The 16030-nt window shown below is 39.8% G+C and overlaps 1 protein-coding gene across 8 annotated transcripts in view; it reads left to right on the top strand.

Annotated features, from left to right (window-relative positions):
- TTC23L (tetratricopeptide repeat domain 23 like) overlaps positions 1 to 10965 on the top strand; it is a 59058-nt gene extending 48093 nt beyond the window's left edge. For 2 of the 8 annotated variants that reach the window (XM_017959473.3, XM_009208246.4), the window contains exon 10: positions 3344 to 3753. In XM_017959473.3, coding sequence (XP_017814962.1) covers positions 3344 to 3499 — 156 coding nt within the window. In that variant the 3' untranslated portion in view covers positions 3500 to 3753. Of the gene's footprint in view, positions 1 to 3343; positions 3755 to 4927; positions 5836 to 8122; positions 8244 to 8279; positions 8510 to 10841 lie in introns of those variants that run through there. The other 6 variants (XM_017959475.3, XM_017959474.3, XR_647898.4 and 3 more) reach the window with 5 other exon arrangements.
- The last annotated feature ends 5065 nt before the right edge of the window (positions 10966 to 16030 follow it).

Below are 16030 nucleotides of genomic sequence, written 5' to 3' on the forward strand. Positions count from 1 at the left end.
GATCAAGGAATACTCAAGTGAGCAGAGGGTGGAGTCAGAAGCAGTCTACATCAGGTTTGCCGGGATTTTCATCTCATTTCAGGGTAACCTAATGTGATCAGAAAACAGTAAATAACAGAAGAAAGGGGAACTTATTTTGAAGATTCAGGGAAAAGAAAGCCTCCTGAAAGTAAGTTATAGGAGCCAGAATAGCTTTTCCAGGGAAGCATGAACACACGGTGGCATCTGGGTAATAGAGGTAGAAGCCTGAAAGGAGAGAAAACTTTGAAATGAAAGGATGACAATCTGAGGATAACAAATGAGATGAAATGAAAAATGATGAGTGAAATGAGAAGGGGTTTCAAGGAAACAAGTCTAATAAAATTCAGATCCACATTGAAAAAAACGAAGACGCTTAACATGGAGTGATACTGGAGTATTGTTTCTCAAATCTAGAATTGCAGCACAGTCAGTAAGAAACAAAACAAAACAAGCAAAAACAAATTCCTGAGTCTCACCCCAGACCATCTGAATTAGAAGTTTTACAAGTAGTGTACAGAATCTTTTTTTTTTAATAGTTCTAGAGGCAGTTTTAATATCCTGCCAATTTTAAGAATCAAGATTGATATAACAAACTTGAAAAGCTCTCTTAGAATGCAGAGTGAAAGAAGAGAGGGATTTCACAAGAAAGTAATTGGTATGCAGGACAAAGTAGAGATTCAGCCAAAGAATTGTATGTATTTCTGAAGAAATTATGATTGGAATAGAAGCAGTAATCAGAGATATCATTGAAGACAAATGTTCTGAAATAAAAAAAGACCATAGCATATACATTATAAGGATTTACCATGTTCCACACAAAATCAGTGTAAGGAGAGCCTCATATAGATTTTTACCGGGTAATGAATTTTTGATGGCATATGCAATAGATGGAATGCTTGTGTCCCTTCAAAATTCATATGTTGAAACCTAATATTCGCTGTGGTTTTATCTGGAGATAGGACCTTTAGAAGGGGACTAGGACTCGGGAGTGGAGTCTTCATGAATGGGATTAGTGCCCTTTGAAAAGAGACCTCAAAGAGCTTCCTTGCCCCTTTCCACCATGTGAGTTTACAGCAAAGATGGCTGTCAGTGAATCAGGAAGTGGGCCCTCACCAGACACGAAATGGACTAAGACAGCATGACTACATCCTCCATTTGTAATAGGGATTTAACTTGGAAATTTAGGATGCCATAAGCCTAGGTAGAGGCTACATCTTTGTTATCAGCTTAGGAAACAAATGAAATGTAGTGCAGGTATTTGAAATGTAAACTTGTGACAAGATCTCAGTTCCGCTGGTCCTTTCCTGAGTTTGGTTTGCAATTAAGGTGCTTGCTATCTGATTCTCTTTAACCTGTTGTTTCTCACCTCACCTAGTGTCTGATGATTCAAATCCTTGTATATGGAGGTGAACACAGTAAAAGCAGGGAGACAAAGAGCCTCCTTACTCTGTTGCGGAGGTGAGTTCTGGCCCTGGCCATCAGCCATGTCATCAATGTGTATATATGCATGGCATGGCCTCTGCCAATTCAAACAGGTAGGGGTGATTCACCTCTTTCATTCTTGCTAGTAAGGCAAAATCCTACCTGTGTATGAATTTGGCCAAATCTTATACTTGGGAAAATTAGTTGATTTCTTACAGTCTCATAGAACCCAGTGTTATAGGGTCTGCTGCAATAATATTTAGTATTTATAATACCCCTTTCAACGCTGAGCATTATAGAAAAGCCCTGCAAGACAAGGTTGTAGCTGATCACAGTATGATAGGTATCATATGGATTCAGAGAAAGTAAATGAGTACCTTAAAATAATTTTTCTTGCTGAACATACAAAGTCTAGGTCCCTAAACATAAGGCAAGTTTTTAGGATACAGTCTCCAAAGTTAATAATGACAGAGCCTCTTCAGATTCTTTTTATAGATGTTTAGAATTTAAGTCAAAGAGAGTTTTGTATAGACTTGCCTCAGTCTTTAACCTTGACGTTATCAATGACGCATATCATTGACATTTGTTCATCTCAGAATAGTACTGACCTCGAACTGTTCTAAGAGGGAAGAGAACAAAAACTTGTTGAGTTTATACCAAATTCATAAAACTGAGCTAGGTCCTATTTATAAAGTATTTAATTTAATCCTCACAAATACCCAGTATGATAGCTCTCATTTAACAGAAGGGAGCTTGATGTTTTATAATGGAATTTGCCTAAATGCACTCAGTCTTGGAGATTTGGACTCAAATAAGTGTGACTCTAAGGCCATGTGCTTTTCCCTGAGAGCCCTCTAACAGCGGTGCATTGCTGCTGAGAGTTAGGACCCTGAATGTGTTCACCAGTGGTGGCTGATAATCGGTCCCCTTCTCACCAGGTTCACCAGGCTAGACAGGTGGGGAAGGTCATGCCATGGAGAATACATTGAGCCCTCCTCTCCACACCCACTTCAGTCAGAGCCACACCTGAGGTGGGCCCCACAGGAGGCTATCTCCTGTTTCATCATTACCCAGAGGAGGACATTCTCCAGCTTCTGTCAATAATTCCTGTTAGAAGGATATAGAGGATCAGCCGCAGGGCAAAATGGAAAACTTTGCTCCCTGCCTGTTGGTGTTTTAAATAAAATCATGTCTATAACATGCATAGTACAGTGCCTGGCAGAGCATGCACTCAATAAATGTTCGTAAAACACCCTTCCTTCCCCTTCTTCACAGAAGACTGCCTTTTGCTTTCAGGGCAACAGTTCAGAATATTTGAAATCAGGGATAATTGTTAGCCACTAATACCATAGGTTAGTTTTGAGATTTTGAGTCTTTGAATATATCTAAAGTAGATTTTGTGCTTTGAAGGTAATAATAATGAAACTAAAAGAACAAAATGTATAATTTCAGAGAAAAAATGCATGATGTTTCCCCAAAACTGAACAGAAGTTCTACTCAGCTTGTATTTAAAAAGAGACACTTCAGAATATCTGGAATCTCATTCTTTGGTAGCCTGAGATTGCTTTGCCTTCCAGTATTTACTGTGTCTTTTAGGTGATCTGAAATGATTCATAGAAGGAGGAAAAATTAGGAGATCTAATTCAGACCCTAGGTGGTATGTCTTTAGGTACTTGGAAATTAATTTTTCTTTCTGTAAATTACAATGAAACCAAACCTACCAAGAAATTCCATATAAGGGGAAAAGAAGAGTCTTTTGAAGGACTTTGCTGTAGCAGAAGGTTTTTCTTTCCCTAAAACAAGCCCATATCTCATTCCTCAAGAACTGCTGAGCAAAGCCATGGGGGAAACTGCCAAAGCCAGATGTCAAAACCCAGTACAAGGATTGCTCTCTTTGCAGACTTCAGCATCTCACTGGAGTAATCAATCCCAGATGTCCTGGAACTCTGCTAGTTTTCCGATATACTCTCCTGCTTCTTACCTCACCTCTTCCGGAAACTCGTTGACTACACTCACTGGACTTTCATTGCTAGGAGCCCGAATTCTTGGCTTCTGAAGCCTGTGCAAAAAAGCTAAAGTAGAAATGGCCCCATGAAATCAGAGTTAATTTCAAGGTTAAATGATAGTTGCAAGGGTCTCAAATAAAATTTTGGTGTACAGAAAGGGCATAGAAAACCTTGGATTTGGAAATAAACTTTCTGGTTGTTTAGTCTAACTTTTACCTAAATCACAAATGTACTTCAGTTGTAATCATTTACATATCTAGCTCATTTAAGCACTAGAAATACTAATATGTTTAAGATAGAGTCCCTTATATGAAAGTTAGTCTGTATTAAGTCTTTAATAGAAATGTAAAGGAAAAGGGCAAGTAATACATCATGAGGCTAGAAATGTGAGTGGAAACTCTGCATAGGTTGGGGGCTGGGTTGCAGGGTCTTCGAAGAAAAGTAGACATAAGCAGGTAGACAAGAAGCCAGAGGAGAGTATTCCAAGTTGCATGAACAGAAGCATAGTGGCGTAGATACCCGATATCACGGAGGAAAAGCAAGTGACCTCGAGTGGTTGTAGTTTAAGGTACTTGAGGAGGGACGTGCTGGACATGAGTTTGGAAAGACAGACTGGGGCAAGATTATGGAATTTTTATGTGCTGTGCTAAGGCCTTTAGGATTTATTTAGTAGACAGAAAGCAACCATCAAAGAGTTTTGGGCAGGATATGACATGACCAATTATTGGCTTTAAAACATTACCTCTGGCAGCAATGAGAAGGATAGATGGTACCTAGGGAGCAGTGGGGAGAGCAGTTAGGAGGTAGATCCAATAGTCCAAGGGAGAGATGTTTAGACCCTTAATTATCTAAAGCCGTAGTAGGAAGAATGTGTAGAGGATAGATCGAGAAGGTATATGGAGTCTGTATTGAGAGACCATAGGACCAGTCAGATGTGAGGTTTAATAGAGGCAGGAATTAAAGGTAGTTTTGAAGTTTCTAGCTTGGGCAACTGGGTGAATGGCAATGTTATTAAATAGCATTGGCAAGAGGAATAATCTTGGAGGATGTCTAGGGTGCCTGAGGGAAGATGGTTTCCACTTTGGATATGTTTGCAGTACCCACAATACATCCACTTGGCAACAGCTGTTAAGTTGTTGGCTGTATGGGCCAAGAGCTCAAAGAAATGATTCTGAAGCTAATGGAATGGGTAAGATAACCCACGGAATACATACATGTGAAACAAGAAGGCTTAGGAAAGAACTTTGGAGAATGCTTCCACTTATTTCAGAGAGAATATGGTGGTTTGGTAGCAGAACTGCTGAGGCTCAAATTTGAGCTTTCCCACGTATAGTGGGACTTCCTAAGGCTTACTTTCTTCATCTGTGAAAATGCACATAAATACAGCACTTCATTTTAAGTGCTTTACTTACTGTATGGCACATAGTAAGCTTCTGTGAAATGTTAATTATTGTAATTATCATTATTGTATTATTTAGGGGTCATGCAGAAAGAGGAACTGAAAAGGAGTCTCTAAAAAAGTCCTTAAGAATTAAGAGAGTCAGAAAAAAATAGACGACAAAGTTTCAATGAAAGAGAGGCCAGTGTCATTGTTACGAAAGACATGAGGAGACACTTCGAAGAGGAAGAAATGCGTATGACCAATACACACACACACACAAAGATTTCCAATCTCAGGCAGGATTCAAAACATGAAATAACATTTTTAACCTATTGTTTTAGTGGTAATGACAAATACAGGTAGTAAAACCCAGCTATGTAAAAGGTATGGGGAGCTCAGCCCTCTCAATACTCTATTTATATAAGACTGTATGTTGATTGCACCTTTTTGGTGGATATATTGGGAAAAGTTAATAGAATGTTTAGATGCATGGAACTTTTGACTCTGAAAGACCACTTCTAAGATCTGTCTTTTGAAATCCTTGCACAAAATATGTATTTATAAATATGTGTATATAAATATACACATATACATACATAACTATGTCTTTCTTTTAGATTTGTGGGAAAAACTCAAATGTCTACCAGTAGAAATACTAGCACGTTAATTGCCGTAGAATATGGTCGTTCAAAGGCATGATGTAGAGCTTTAAGTGTCATGGAAGAATATTCCCATATATATTGTTAGGGCTAAAAACATGAAAAGTACACATTAGTGAGCAATATATGTAGCATAACTCATAAGTATATGTAAATATGTAGTTAGTGAAAAGAATAATACTTATCTCTAGGACACAGGATTATGGAGGACTTTCAAATTCTATGTTATGTATTTCTGTGTCATTTTACTTTTATTTTTACAATAAATGTTATTTGTGACGATAAAAAAGATATATTTTAAGAGTATGGTATATGTGTCAAATATTAAGAGAGTGCCATGTAGTGGTAAGGAACGGACTAGTGCCAGATGGCCTGGGTTATAAGCCCAGCTCTTTTTTTTTTTTTTTTTTTTTGAGACAGAGTCTTGCTCTGTCGCCCAGGCTGGAGTGCAGTAGCACAATCTTGGCTCACTGCAAGCTCCACCTCCTGGGTTCACGCCATTCTCCTGCCTCAGTCTCCCAGGTAGCTAGGACTATAGGTGCCCACCACCACACCCAGCTAATTTTTTTGTATTTTTAGTAGAGACGGGGTTTCACTGTGTTAGCCAGGATGGTCTCGATCTCCTGACCTCGTGATCTGCCTGCCTTTGCCTCCCAAAGTGCTGGGATTACAGGCGTGAGCCACTGCAGCTGGCCCCAGCTCTGTCTTTAGCTGTGAGATCTTGGACAAATCGCTTTTCTTCTCAGTTTCCTCATCCATAAAATGGGGATGATAATAATATAATATCTACTTCATAGGGTTGTTATTAATAAATAAGTAAATAAGTTAATAAATAAGTTAAGTAAAACTGCAAAGATGGATGCCTGGCACATAGTATGTGCTAATTATAGATGATGAGCGTGTTAATGATGACGATTGCAGATGGAAAGAGGATGACTAATAAGAAGCATTATATTGGCAAACAGAAAATCATCACTGACATTGCTGATATTAGCATGAGCTGTATTGGTAGAGAAGACCTTTGAGATTACTGTTTGTCCAGTACCTGATTAAATACCTCCCATAATCAGGAATTTACTCATTATCTCTCAAGATGGCCCCTTCCTTCCATTACTGGACAGTTCTGATTGTTAGAAGAATGTAGTAGTTAAGGTCATAGACTACATTTAAAGTTAGACATATCTGTGCTTGAATCCAGGCTCTACTACTATGTACCATTAGGTAAGGTATCTTAAACCTCACTTTTCTCTAATGAGGATTAGAATAGTATCTATAATATGGAAACATAATAAAGAGTAAATGAGATCATTCACATAAAGCACTTAGCACAGGATCTGGTATACAGTAAGTGCTCAATAAATATTAGCTATTTTAACAACTCTACCTAGTCATCAAACTTGCTGGATGTATGAAAGCATGAAGTTACCAACTTTACCTTTCTCTCTGTTAGATGTCTCCGAAACAGCTGCATACTGAAAAGTTATTTTGATATACCTTTCGATGGGTATAAAGCTGTAGAAGCCAACAGAAGGAGCAGGGAGAACCATCCTTTTCTTCTCATAAGAGGGGAGCAAAGGAAGGTGCCTCAATGCCTATTAACCTATTAGTGACATACAGTACTCTTGGTCTTGTGAACAAAATGGAACAGCCTCTTCTGGGCTGAGGGGCTAGAGAAGGGAAATAGGGTGGAAATGGGGATTTGGGAGTTGATTGTCTCCAGAGAGAAGTGAACAAGGAAAAAGAAAGGAGGTCATATGCTTCAGTACATTTTGTATCAGCCAGACCCAGTCTTAGGCAAGACCTTAGTGATGAAATGTATGTTCCATAAGCTGGGTTGTTTCCAGGCTGCTGCATTCATCTTCTTTTCCTATTATTTATTAGTAAACATTCCAACACTCCATCTACAAAATTAAGGAGAAAATATCTGGCCAAACCTTGGTATGACTGAGTGAGGAGCACAATCTGCTCCAGCAGAGCCAGGCAGCCAAACAAGAGGCAGCAGCTTTTCCAAATCAGGATTCTGGTACTAGCTGGAGGCACTGGGGCAGGTAGAGAAGTGAAAACTCAGAAACCTTTAGTTCACTGCTTGAGGGTCTCTTTTATGGGGAACAAGGGCTGCTAAGCCACAGTGAGCCAGCTCAGTGTACCTTGTCTTTAGCAGAGCAGTGGGGAGCTCTGCAGTCTCCAGGTACTCTGCCATGCCCACAGAAATGGTCTGACAGGTGGGGACAGCATGGAATAGGGCAGGCAGAGCAAATACATTTCATCTCATGGGCCCATTCTGTTAATGGCTTCCTGGAGTGATGCTTCAGGTTCCAGAGCAAAAGGCTGGGTTTGGTGGAGCTTGATTTATTAGTGTCTTCCACCTTGGGCTATGGGTGGGGGAATAGCGGACTTCTACCACATATTTGCTGTTCAGATATAGAGAAAAGAGCACTGTACTCTGAGTCAAGGCACCTCGTGTGTGAATCCCAAAAACCATGAGACCTTAAGTCACTTAAACATTGAGTCTCAATTTCTTCATCTTCATTCATTCCTTTAACAAACATTTGTTGAGCACCTACTAAGTGCCAGGTGCAGTTAGAGCTGCAGGTGGTAATAAAGATAAATAAAACATGGTCATTAATCTTAAGGGGACAACATTCTAGTGTAAGAGAAAACATGAAGAAATAATGAAAACATGAAGTTTAAGTTCTGGAATAGCATTCTCAGTGCAACGAAAAGAGAGACAATCTATGAGAATCGGAAAAGACTTCATAGAAAGGGTGACATTTGAGCCATTTCTTAAAGGAGAAGTAGCAGTTCATCCAGATGGAGAACAGAAGCCATTCCTGGAAGAAGGAACTCTACATACAAAGGCACAGAAGCATGACAGAGGGCAGGGTATGGAGGAATGGTAAGTAGTTTACAGCTGTACAGGGCAGCATGTCCTGAGGGGGGCTGCAAGAAATGCTGATTCCAAGGGATGTGCATCAGTTCTCTGCGGGAGGGAGAAAGGCTCTGTGGCAGAAAGACAAAAATCAATTAAGGAAAAAAAAACCAGGTTTAAACAAAGTGACACAGGTTACTTTTCTGAAGGGCTTCTCAGGACTTTTAATATACAAAACCTTTGGCTGGGTTCTGTAGCTCATGCCTGTAATCCTAGCACTTTCGAAGGCTGAGGCAGGTGGATTGTCTGAGCTCAGGAGTTCAAGACCAGCCTGGGAAACACAGTGAAACCCCCAATTAGCCAGGCGTGGCAGCATGTGCCTGTAGTCCCAGTTACTCACGAGGCTGAGGCAGGAGAATCGCTTGAACCTGGGAGGCAGAGTTTGCAGTGAGCCAAGATCATGCTGCTGCTCTCCAGCCTGGGTAATAGAGCAAGACTCTGTATCCTAAGAAAAAATTTTAAAAATTCAAAAAAATTATATATATATATATCCTTCCCTATTGGCATGTTGGGAACAAATCAGGTTTTTTAAATTTTTATTTTTATATTTTCAATTTGTAGAGACGAGGTCTCACTATGTTGCTGAGGCTAGCCTCAAATTCCTAGGCTCAAGCGATCCTCCCGCCTCAGCCTCTCAAAGTGCTGGGATTACAGGCGTGAGTACACCATACCTGGCTGCAAATCAGTTTTTCAGAAAACATTGTATTTTACATACCTGAAGTCTTTTTGAAATGATCAGTGATTTAAATTTTGGCAAATAAAACCTTGCACTGTCTTTAGAACGAAGTAGAGAAACTAAGATTTGGTTTTGTTGAAAGCAAAGGGTGTAGTGCATGCTCGCCCTGAGGGTATACATGAATACTTTTGCAGTTTGGTAAGGAATTTTGGCCCCATTTTAGGATATAAAGTCTTTATGAACTATGACTATCTCATCAGCTATTTAATCTGATCATAGAAATACAACTTCAGTGCATCCCTATGAATTAATCTTATTGATTTATGGTGGTTAAGAGCTGTAGTTCTGGAGACAGGCAAGCCTGAGTTCAAAACCCAGGACTACCACTTTCTAGCTATGGATAATCCTATAAAATGGGGATGAAGTATAGTACCTATCTCAGTGTTGCTGTGAGAATAAATGAGATAATGCATTATATGTGAAGTGCTTAGCAGAGTGCCTGGCCCCATAACAATCATGTATTAAGTAACAGCTATTTTTATTTTTACTGAAAGCTGGTCTTTGTCTTTATTCCCTTCTACTGACACCATTGTTGCATGAAGCAAACGGAGTTGGGGGCTGAATATTTTGAAAAGCTACTACCAAGCTTACGTGGAAAACATTTTTCTGGTTAACATCTCGAAAAAGATAGATTTATCAGGTTCTGGAAACAAAGATAGTATCATAGACAAGCAGTCTGACAGTCACCTAAACTCAAAGATAATATATACACTATGGAAATCAGTTATCCTTTCAGATTTCAGGCAAGGGGAATCCTGCCACCTTGTGGTGTGAGAGAAGTAGGCCTGAGGCCAATTCCCACTTACTATCCCTAGCAGAGATGCAGGCCTCTCACAGTTATTGCCCACCTCTGAATTTATGAGACCCCTGGGCAACTGACTTAATCTGTGCCTATTTCTTCAGCTAGTTTGGAATCTCATTATCTCCTGGTTTACTGCAAAGGAAGTTAAAGTGCCAGATCGCTTCCTATATTTTATACAGTCCAGTAATAGAGAATGAACCAGTCTTTAATACGACTTGCATAAAAACCCCAAGTTCATAAATTTTGTATCTCATATACTACAGAACAAATATTCTTTACAGGTAAAAAAAAAAAAAAAAAAAAAGGACTATGAAAACCACACTTTTTTCAGGCTTGAGGTAGAAATAGGAGGTGACTAAAGAACACTTAATAGTAACTGTGTTTCTGGAGCTGTCTTTTGGATCATAATACATCAGAGTCCTGCTCAGCTCCTTCAGTAATGAGAAATCAGAGGACAGACATCTCAACGGCTAGAAACAAACAACAGAGATCTTTCACAGGCCTCGGGCTCTAAGTCTCTGTGTTCGTGAGAAGAAACCACTTGAAAATCATGAACTATATAAAAGGCCCTAAATTAGATAAGTTTTCCACCTAGGATTTAAACAATCCAGGTAGCTCAACTATCCTTGGTTTGCCGAGAGCTCCCTGCTCTTTAGGAAGAAAACTTGAGACTCTCTTCAGATTTTAGAGGCCTATTAGAAGAGACAGCATTTGGAGAGTATAGTCATGTGGTGGAAAATGGTGACACAATTGCCTCAGGCTAAGTTCAGCCTTTAGCTGAGGTAAGGTAATGAGACGTGCTGCTGGGGGAGGCAGGGCCAGTTATGGAGGAAGGGAAGGCAAGAACCAAGAAAAACGCTCATATGATTTTCTCCTTTCCTCTAGGTCTTCTGTCATCAAATTGAAAACCTTTATACACAACAGCCAACAATAAAGACAACCTTGTTGATGATAAAAATTCTCGACCACAAAATGTTTCTCAACATTGGTAGCATTGGCAGATCTAAAACAGAACGGTTTTTTATTAAGGACTCTGGGAAAAAAGGTCCACTTAGCAGCAGCATTTCAGGTGAAATACCCAAGAGCCATTAGAAACTAGGATCCTGGCCAGGCACGGTGGCTCACGCCTGTAATCCTAGCACTTTGGGAGGCCAAGGTGGGCAGATCACGAGGTCAGAAGATCGAGACCATCCTGGCCAACATGGTGAAACCCCGTCCCTACGAAAAATACAAAAAAAAAATTAGCTAGGCTTGTTAGCACGTGCCTGTAAACCTAGCTACTCGGGAGGCTGAGAAGGGGAATCACTTGAACCGGGGAGTTGGAGATTGCAGTGAGCTGGGATCGCACCACTGCACTCCAGCCTGGCAATAGAGAGAGACTCCATCTCAAAAAAAACACAAAACAACTAGGATCCTGATCTATGACTTGGGGGAAAGAAATCTTTTAGACACATGCTTTAAGTTATAGTTTCTTGTGTCATTGGAACTCTATTACCTTCCATTTCCCTTTTTCTGACTCTAACTTTATTCCTTTCAGTTCTGATTTTTAAAAAAATTCTGCAATACCTAAGTAATTTATTGGTGAACACTTTCATATACTACAGTTGACCACTTAACAATGCAGGGGTTAGGGCTGCCAATGCCCTGTGCAGTCAAAAATCTTTGTATAATTTTGGATTCCCCCAAACCTTAACTGCTAATAACCTAGTGTTAACTGGGAGCCTTACTGATGAGATAAACAGTCGACTAATGCATACTTTGTATGTTATATGTATATTACATAATATATTCTTACAATGAAGTAAACTAGAGAAAAGCAAAGGTTATTAAGAAAATGATAAGGGGCCAACTATGGTGGCTCATTGCCTGTAATCCCAGCACTTTGGGAGGCAGAGGAAGGCAGATTGCTTGAGCCCATGAGGTTGAGGTTGCAGTAAGCTGAGATCATGCCACTGCACTCTAGCCTGGATGACAAAGTGAGACCCTGTTCAAAAAAAGAAAAAAGAAAGAAAATAAGGAAATACATTTACATTACTATACTGTATTTATTGATTCCATAAATTTACATAGTCTGTTTACAAAAGGAATCCTTGGACTGAAATGAAGGGCATCCACAGCCACAGACCTCAATCTTTGATACATATCAAGCAATTCAGCTTTTTCTTGTAATGTCATGACTTCTACTTCTTGGGAACACTTCCAGCATCACTAGTGGCACTTCGTATGGGTCCCATGGTATTATTTGAGGTTTATGGTGCACTAAACACGATGAAAAATACTTAAGAATCTCAAGAGAGTACTTTTTTCTGCCACATGAAATTTACTGGCGAGTCGAACTGCTCATACAGAGATGATGAGCATCAAACAGCGTTTTGAGCGGATATTCACAACACCTGAGCACACGGCAGCAGCAGTAGAAGGCAGCTACAAAATGACTGCAGTACAGTGTGTACTCCCGTTGGTTTTATGCGGCTATGATTTAACCTTGCATCTTTACATTTGTTTACATTTCTCTGGACTGTGAATAGCACCATGTACTGTATATGTGTGTAAACTTTGAGAAAATTTAGCATTTTATAATAGGTTTGTGCATATTTTGTAGTAGCACATGATAAAAGACTAGTATATACATATATTTTATGCATTCATGACATACCTTTTAAATTTTTAAAAAATATTTCTAGGCAACAGTTTGTGTTTTTTTAGATTGTCAAAAATCTCCAAAAAAAAAAAAAAAACTTCCAATGTATTTATTGAAAAAAATCTGTGTATAAGTGGATTTATACAGTTAAAACCCATGTTGTTCAAGGGTCAACTGTATTTGGAAGTGTCTTTAGCCTCAGCCTGTTTGAGGTCACCAAAACTGCCTTGGAAGGAATAGTTTGATCCTTCTGAAACACTTGCCCTGATCTGATTTACTGAACTCATCATAACATGTTATAAGTTAGAAAGGACCTATTTACTTTATAAAGAAACTAGGGATGGCCAGGCATGGTGGCTCAAGCCTGTAATCCCAGCACTTTGGGAGGCCGAGGTGGGCGGATCATCTGAGGTCAGGAGTTCGAGACCAGCCTGACCAACATGGCGAAACCCCGTCTCTGCTAAAAATACAAAAATTAGCTGGGTGTGATCATGGGTGTCTGTAATCCCAGCTACTTGGGAGGCTGAGGCAGGAGAATCACTTGAACCCGGGAGGTGGAAGTTGCAGTGAGCCAGGATTGTGCCATTGCACTCCAGACTGGGCGACAAGAGCAAAACTCCGTCTAAATAATAATAATAATAATAATAATACAGCTCAAAGACCCTGTGTCTTTGGGGATCCAAGTGTATCACTATCAATATCTGTATCAATGCACTCAGTGCTTATAGAACCACATTTTGGGTCTTCATTCAGGAAATTATTTCAGTCATTTGTTCAGCCTGTAAAATTTAAGAATCAACCAGTACCTAAGGTATAGTGAGTTGTGTTCTGCTGTGGCAGAAGCACACATATACCAACTAAGCCAAAGGCTTGTCCACTGACTGGTAGGCCTTCTCCTGGCAGTTGCCGACTAACTCCCAGGATGCTTTAGGGTTGGCACTCAGGATCAAGGTCCCACATTGCAGCCCTGGCTGAAAACAGCTATATATTCCATTGCCCTTCTCTGCGGTGCTTATTAACTGGTCACTTGGCCTGTCATTGTTCATTTTAGCCCTGTCTGGAGATGAGGCTGCTGTTCCTCCCCAGAATATTCTGAATTGATTACAGTAGCTTCAGAAGAGTTGCTTCCATTTTCACATACGTAGTTGAAAATGGCTTTTCAACAATGACTGACATTTAAAAAAAAAAAAAAGAATAACAGAAAGAAATGGCCATGTAGACTCCATTTTGGGTGGCACCAAAATTTATAAAATGTTACTATTTTGCAATCCTAAGATGTCCAAACTGACAAACCTGTATCAATAAACAGTAGCATAAGTGTAACACTGTGAAATAAAATTTTATGGTGTACCTGTTCCTGCATTTGAAAGTTGTTTTTAATGTTTAAAGTTTTTCTTTATTGTCACTGTAAAGTTGCTATTGTCTGGGGTTTTGATGTTAAAATGTTTTATAAAATGGTGGTGATACTGAATGGTATAATTTTAACATCCTTATACCTGGTAAAATAAGTTGGCACCTATGTTGGTCCCCAAAGTTTTTCCCAAAGGCATTTTTAAAGCTGTTTTAGGTTCATGCAAAATTAAGGGAAAGCTACAGAGATTTCCCATTTACCCCCTACCCCCACACATACCTGGCTTCTCCCTTATCAACATCTCCCACCGGAGTGGTACATTTGTGACAGCTGATGAACCCACACTGACACACCATTATTACCCAAGTCCACAGTTTACATGAGGGTTCACTCTTGATGGTATACATTCTGTGGGTTTGGAAAAATTATAATGACATGTATCCACCATTATAGTATCATACATATTAGTTTCACTGCCCTAAAAATCCTCTGTGCCCTGCCCAAAAGTTTTAAAATTTTACTATTTTGGTGAAATCCCGAAGTCTTAACAAGCCACATTAGAAATATAAAGTTGCATTCTCACTGCAAAACCACAGAAGCTACTTTCTAAATTCAACCAATCTGGATAACCCAATCCAATCAAACACTTGACATTTCTAACAGATCTGAGCTAACATACAGAGCTCTTACAATTCTTCTGAATTAGCTAACAAGCACTGACATTTTTTAGGTGGATGAGGATTATTTTCCAACAATCTCTGCACCAAGTTAGAAAAAAATAATTCAAGCCCAGATCAAGCTGTCTCACATACAGATTTCAATAAATATTTTTATTTTTTGTTGAGACACAGTCCCACTCTCCTGCCAGGCTGTAGTGTAGTGGCATGATCATAGCTCACTGCAGCCTTGAACTCCTGGGCTCAAGCAATCCTCCTGCTTTAGCTTCTGGAGTAGCTGGGACTACATGCATACTCCAAACCTGGCTAAAAAAAAAAAAAAAAAAAAAAAAAAATTTAGAGATGAGGTCTTGCTATGTTGGCCAGACTGGTCTCAAAACTCCTGGGCTAAAATGGTCCTCCTGCCTCGGCCCCCCAATGTGCTGGGACTACAGGTGAAAGCCACCACACCTAGCTCAATGAACATTTTTTAGCAAGCAAACAAAAAAGTTTATGTAACCGGCTAGGCGTGGTGGCTCACACCTGTAATCCCAGGCACTTTGGGAGGCTGCAGTGGGAGGATCACGAAGTCAAAAGATCAAGACCATCCTGGCCAACATGGTGAAACCCCATCACTACTAAAAATACAAAAATTAGCTGGATGTGGTCGCAGGCACCTGTAGTCCCAGCTACTCGGGAGGCTGAGGCAGGAGAATTGCTTGAATCTGGGAGGCAGAGGTTGCAGTGAGCTGAGATCGCACCACTGCACTCCAGCCTGGCAACAGAGTGGGACTTCATCTCAAAAAAAAAAAAAAAAAGAAAGAAAAAAGTTTATGTAACCTGTATTAAAGGTCCACTTAAGGCAGGCTTGACAATATTCCAGAAATAGTACTCTCCTAACCTAGTTAGCCAAGGCAACCAGAAATCCTTGGACAAAATGGCAGGAAGCAAGACCATTTTGGGATCAAGTGTCAGGCACCATGCCTGAGGGTAAAGGCCATAGGCTTCACTAGATTGTTACTTCCTTTTCACTTAAATATGAGGATTACTCTGAAATAATTTAGTAAGTTCACATATCCTGAATACCTCTAGTTTTGCCACTGAGAGCCACTACTAGTATCTATTATAATGATCAACAAGCTATGAATTTCAAAACTATACTTCACACATTTACTCTGCTGATTATCAAAACCTCTGGATGTGACTGAGATACAGATAGAGAAAGCACTTGAAACCACTGCCTTTGGTCTTTCTGATTAGAATACTAGCTGTCCACTCCTGAGAGAGAAATCCTGTTAGAGCTAATGACTCCTCCTGGGGTGTTTGTAACCTGATACTAGTATAAAACAGCGCTGCCTATTCCAAAGAGAGAATGAAAGCAAATTACAAACATAATTGGGAAAAGAAAAAATACTCCACACTCCAA

Source organism: Papio anubis, chromosome 5 (genome assembly GCF_008728515.1).
Source record: "Papio anubis isolate 15944 chromosome 5, Panubis1.0, whole genome shotgun sequence".
Taxonomy (NCBI): Eukaryota; Metazoa; Chordata; class Mammalia; order Primates; family Cercopithecidae; genus Papio; species Papio anubis.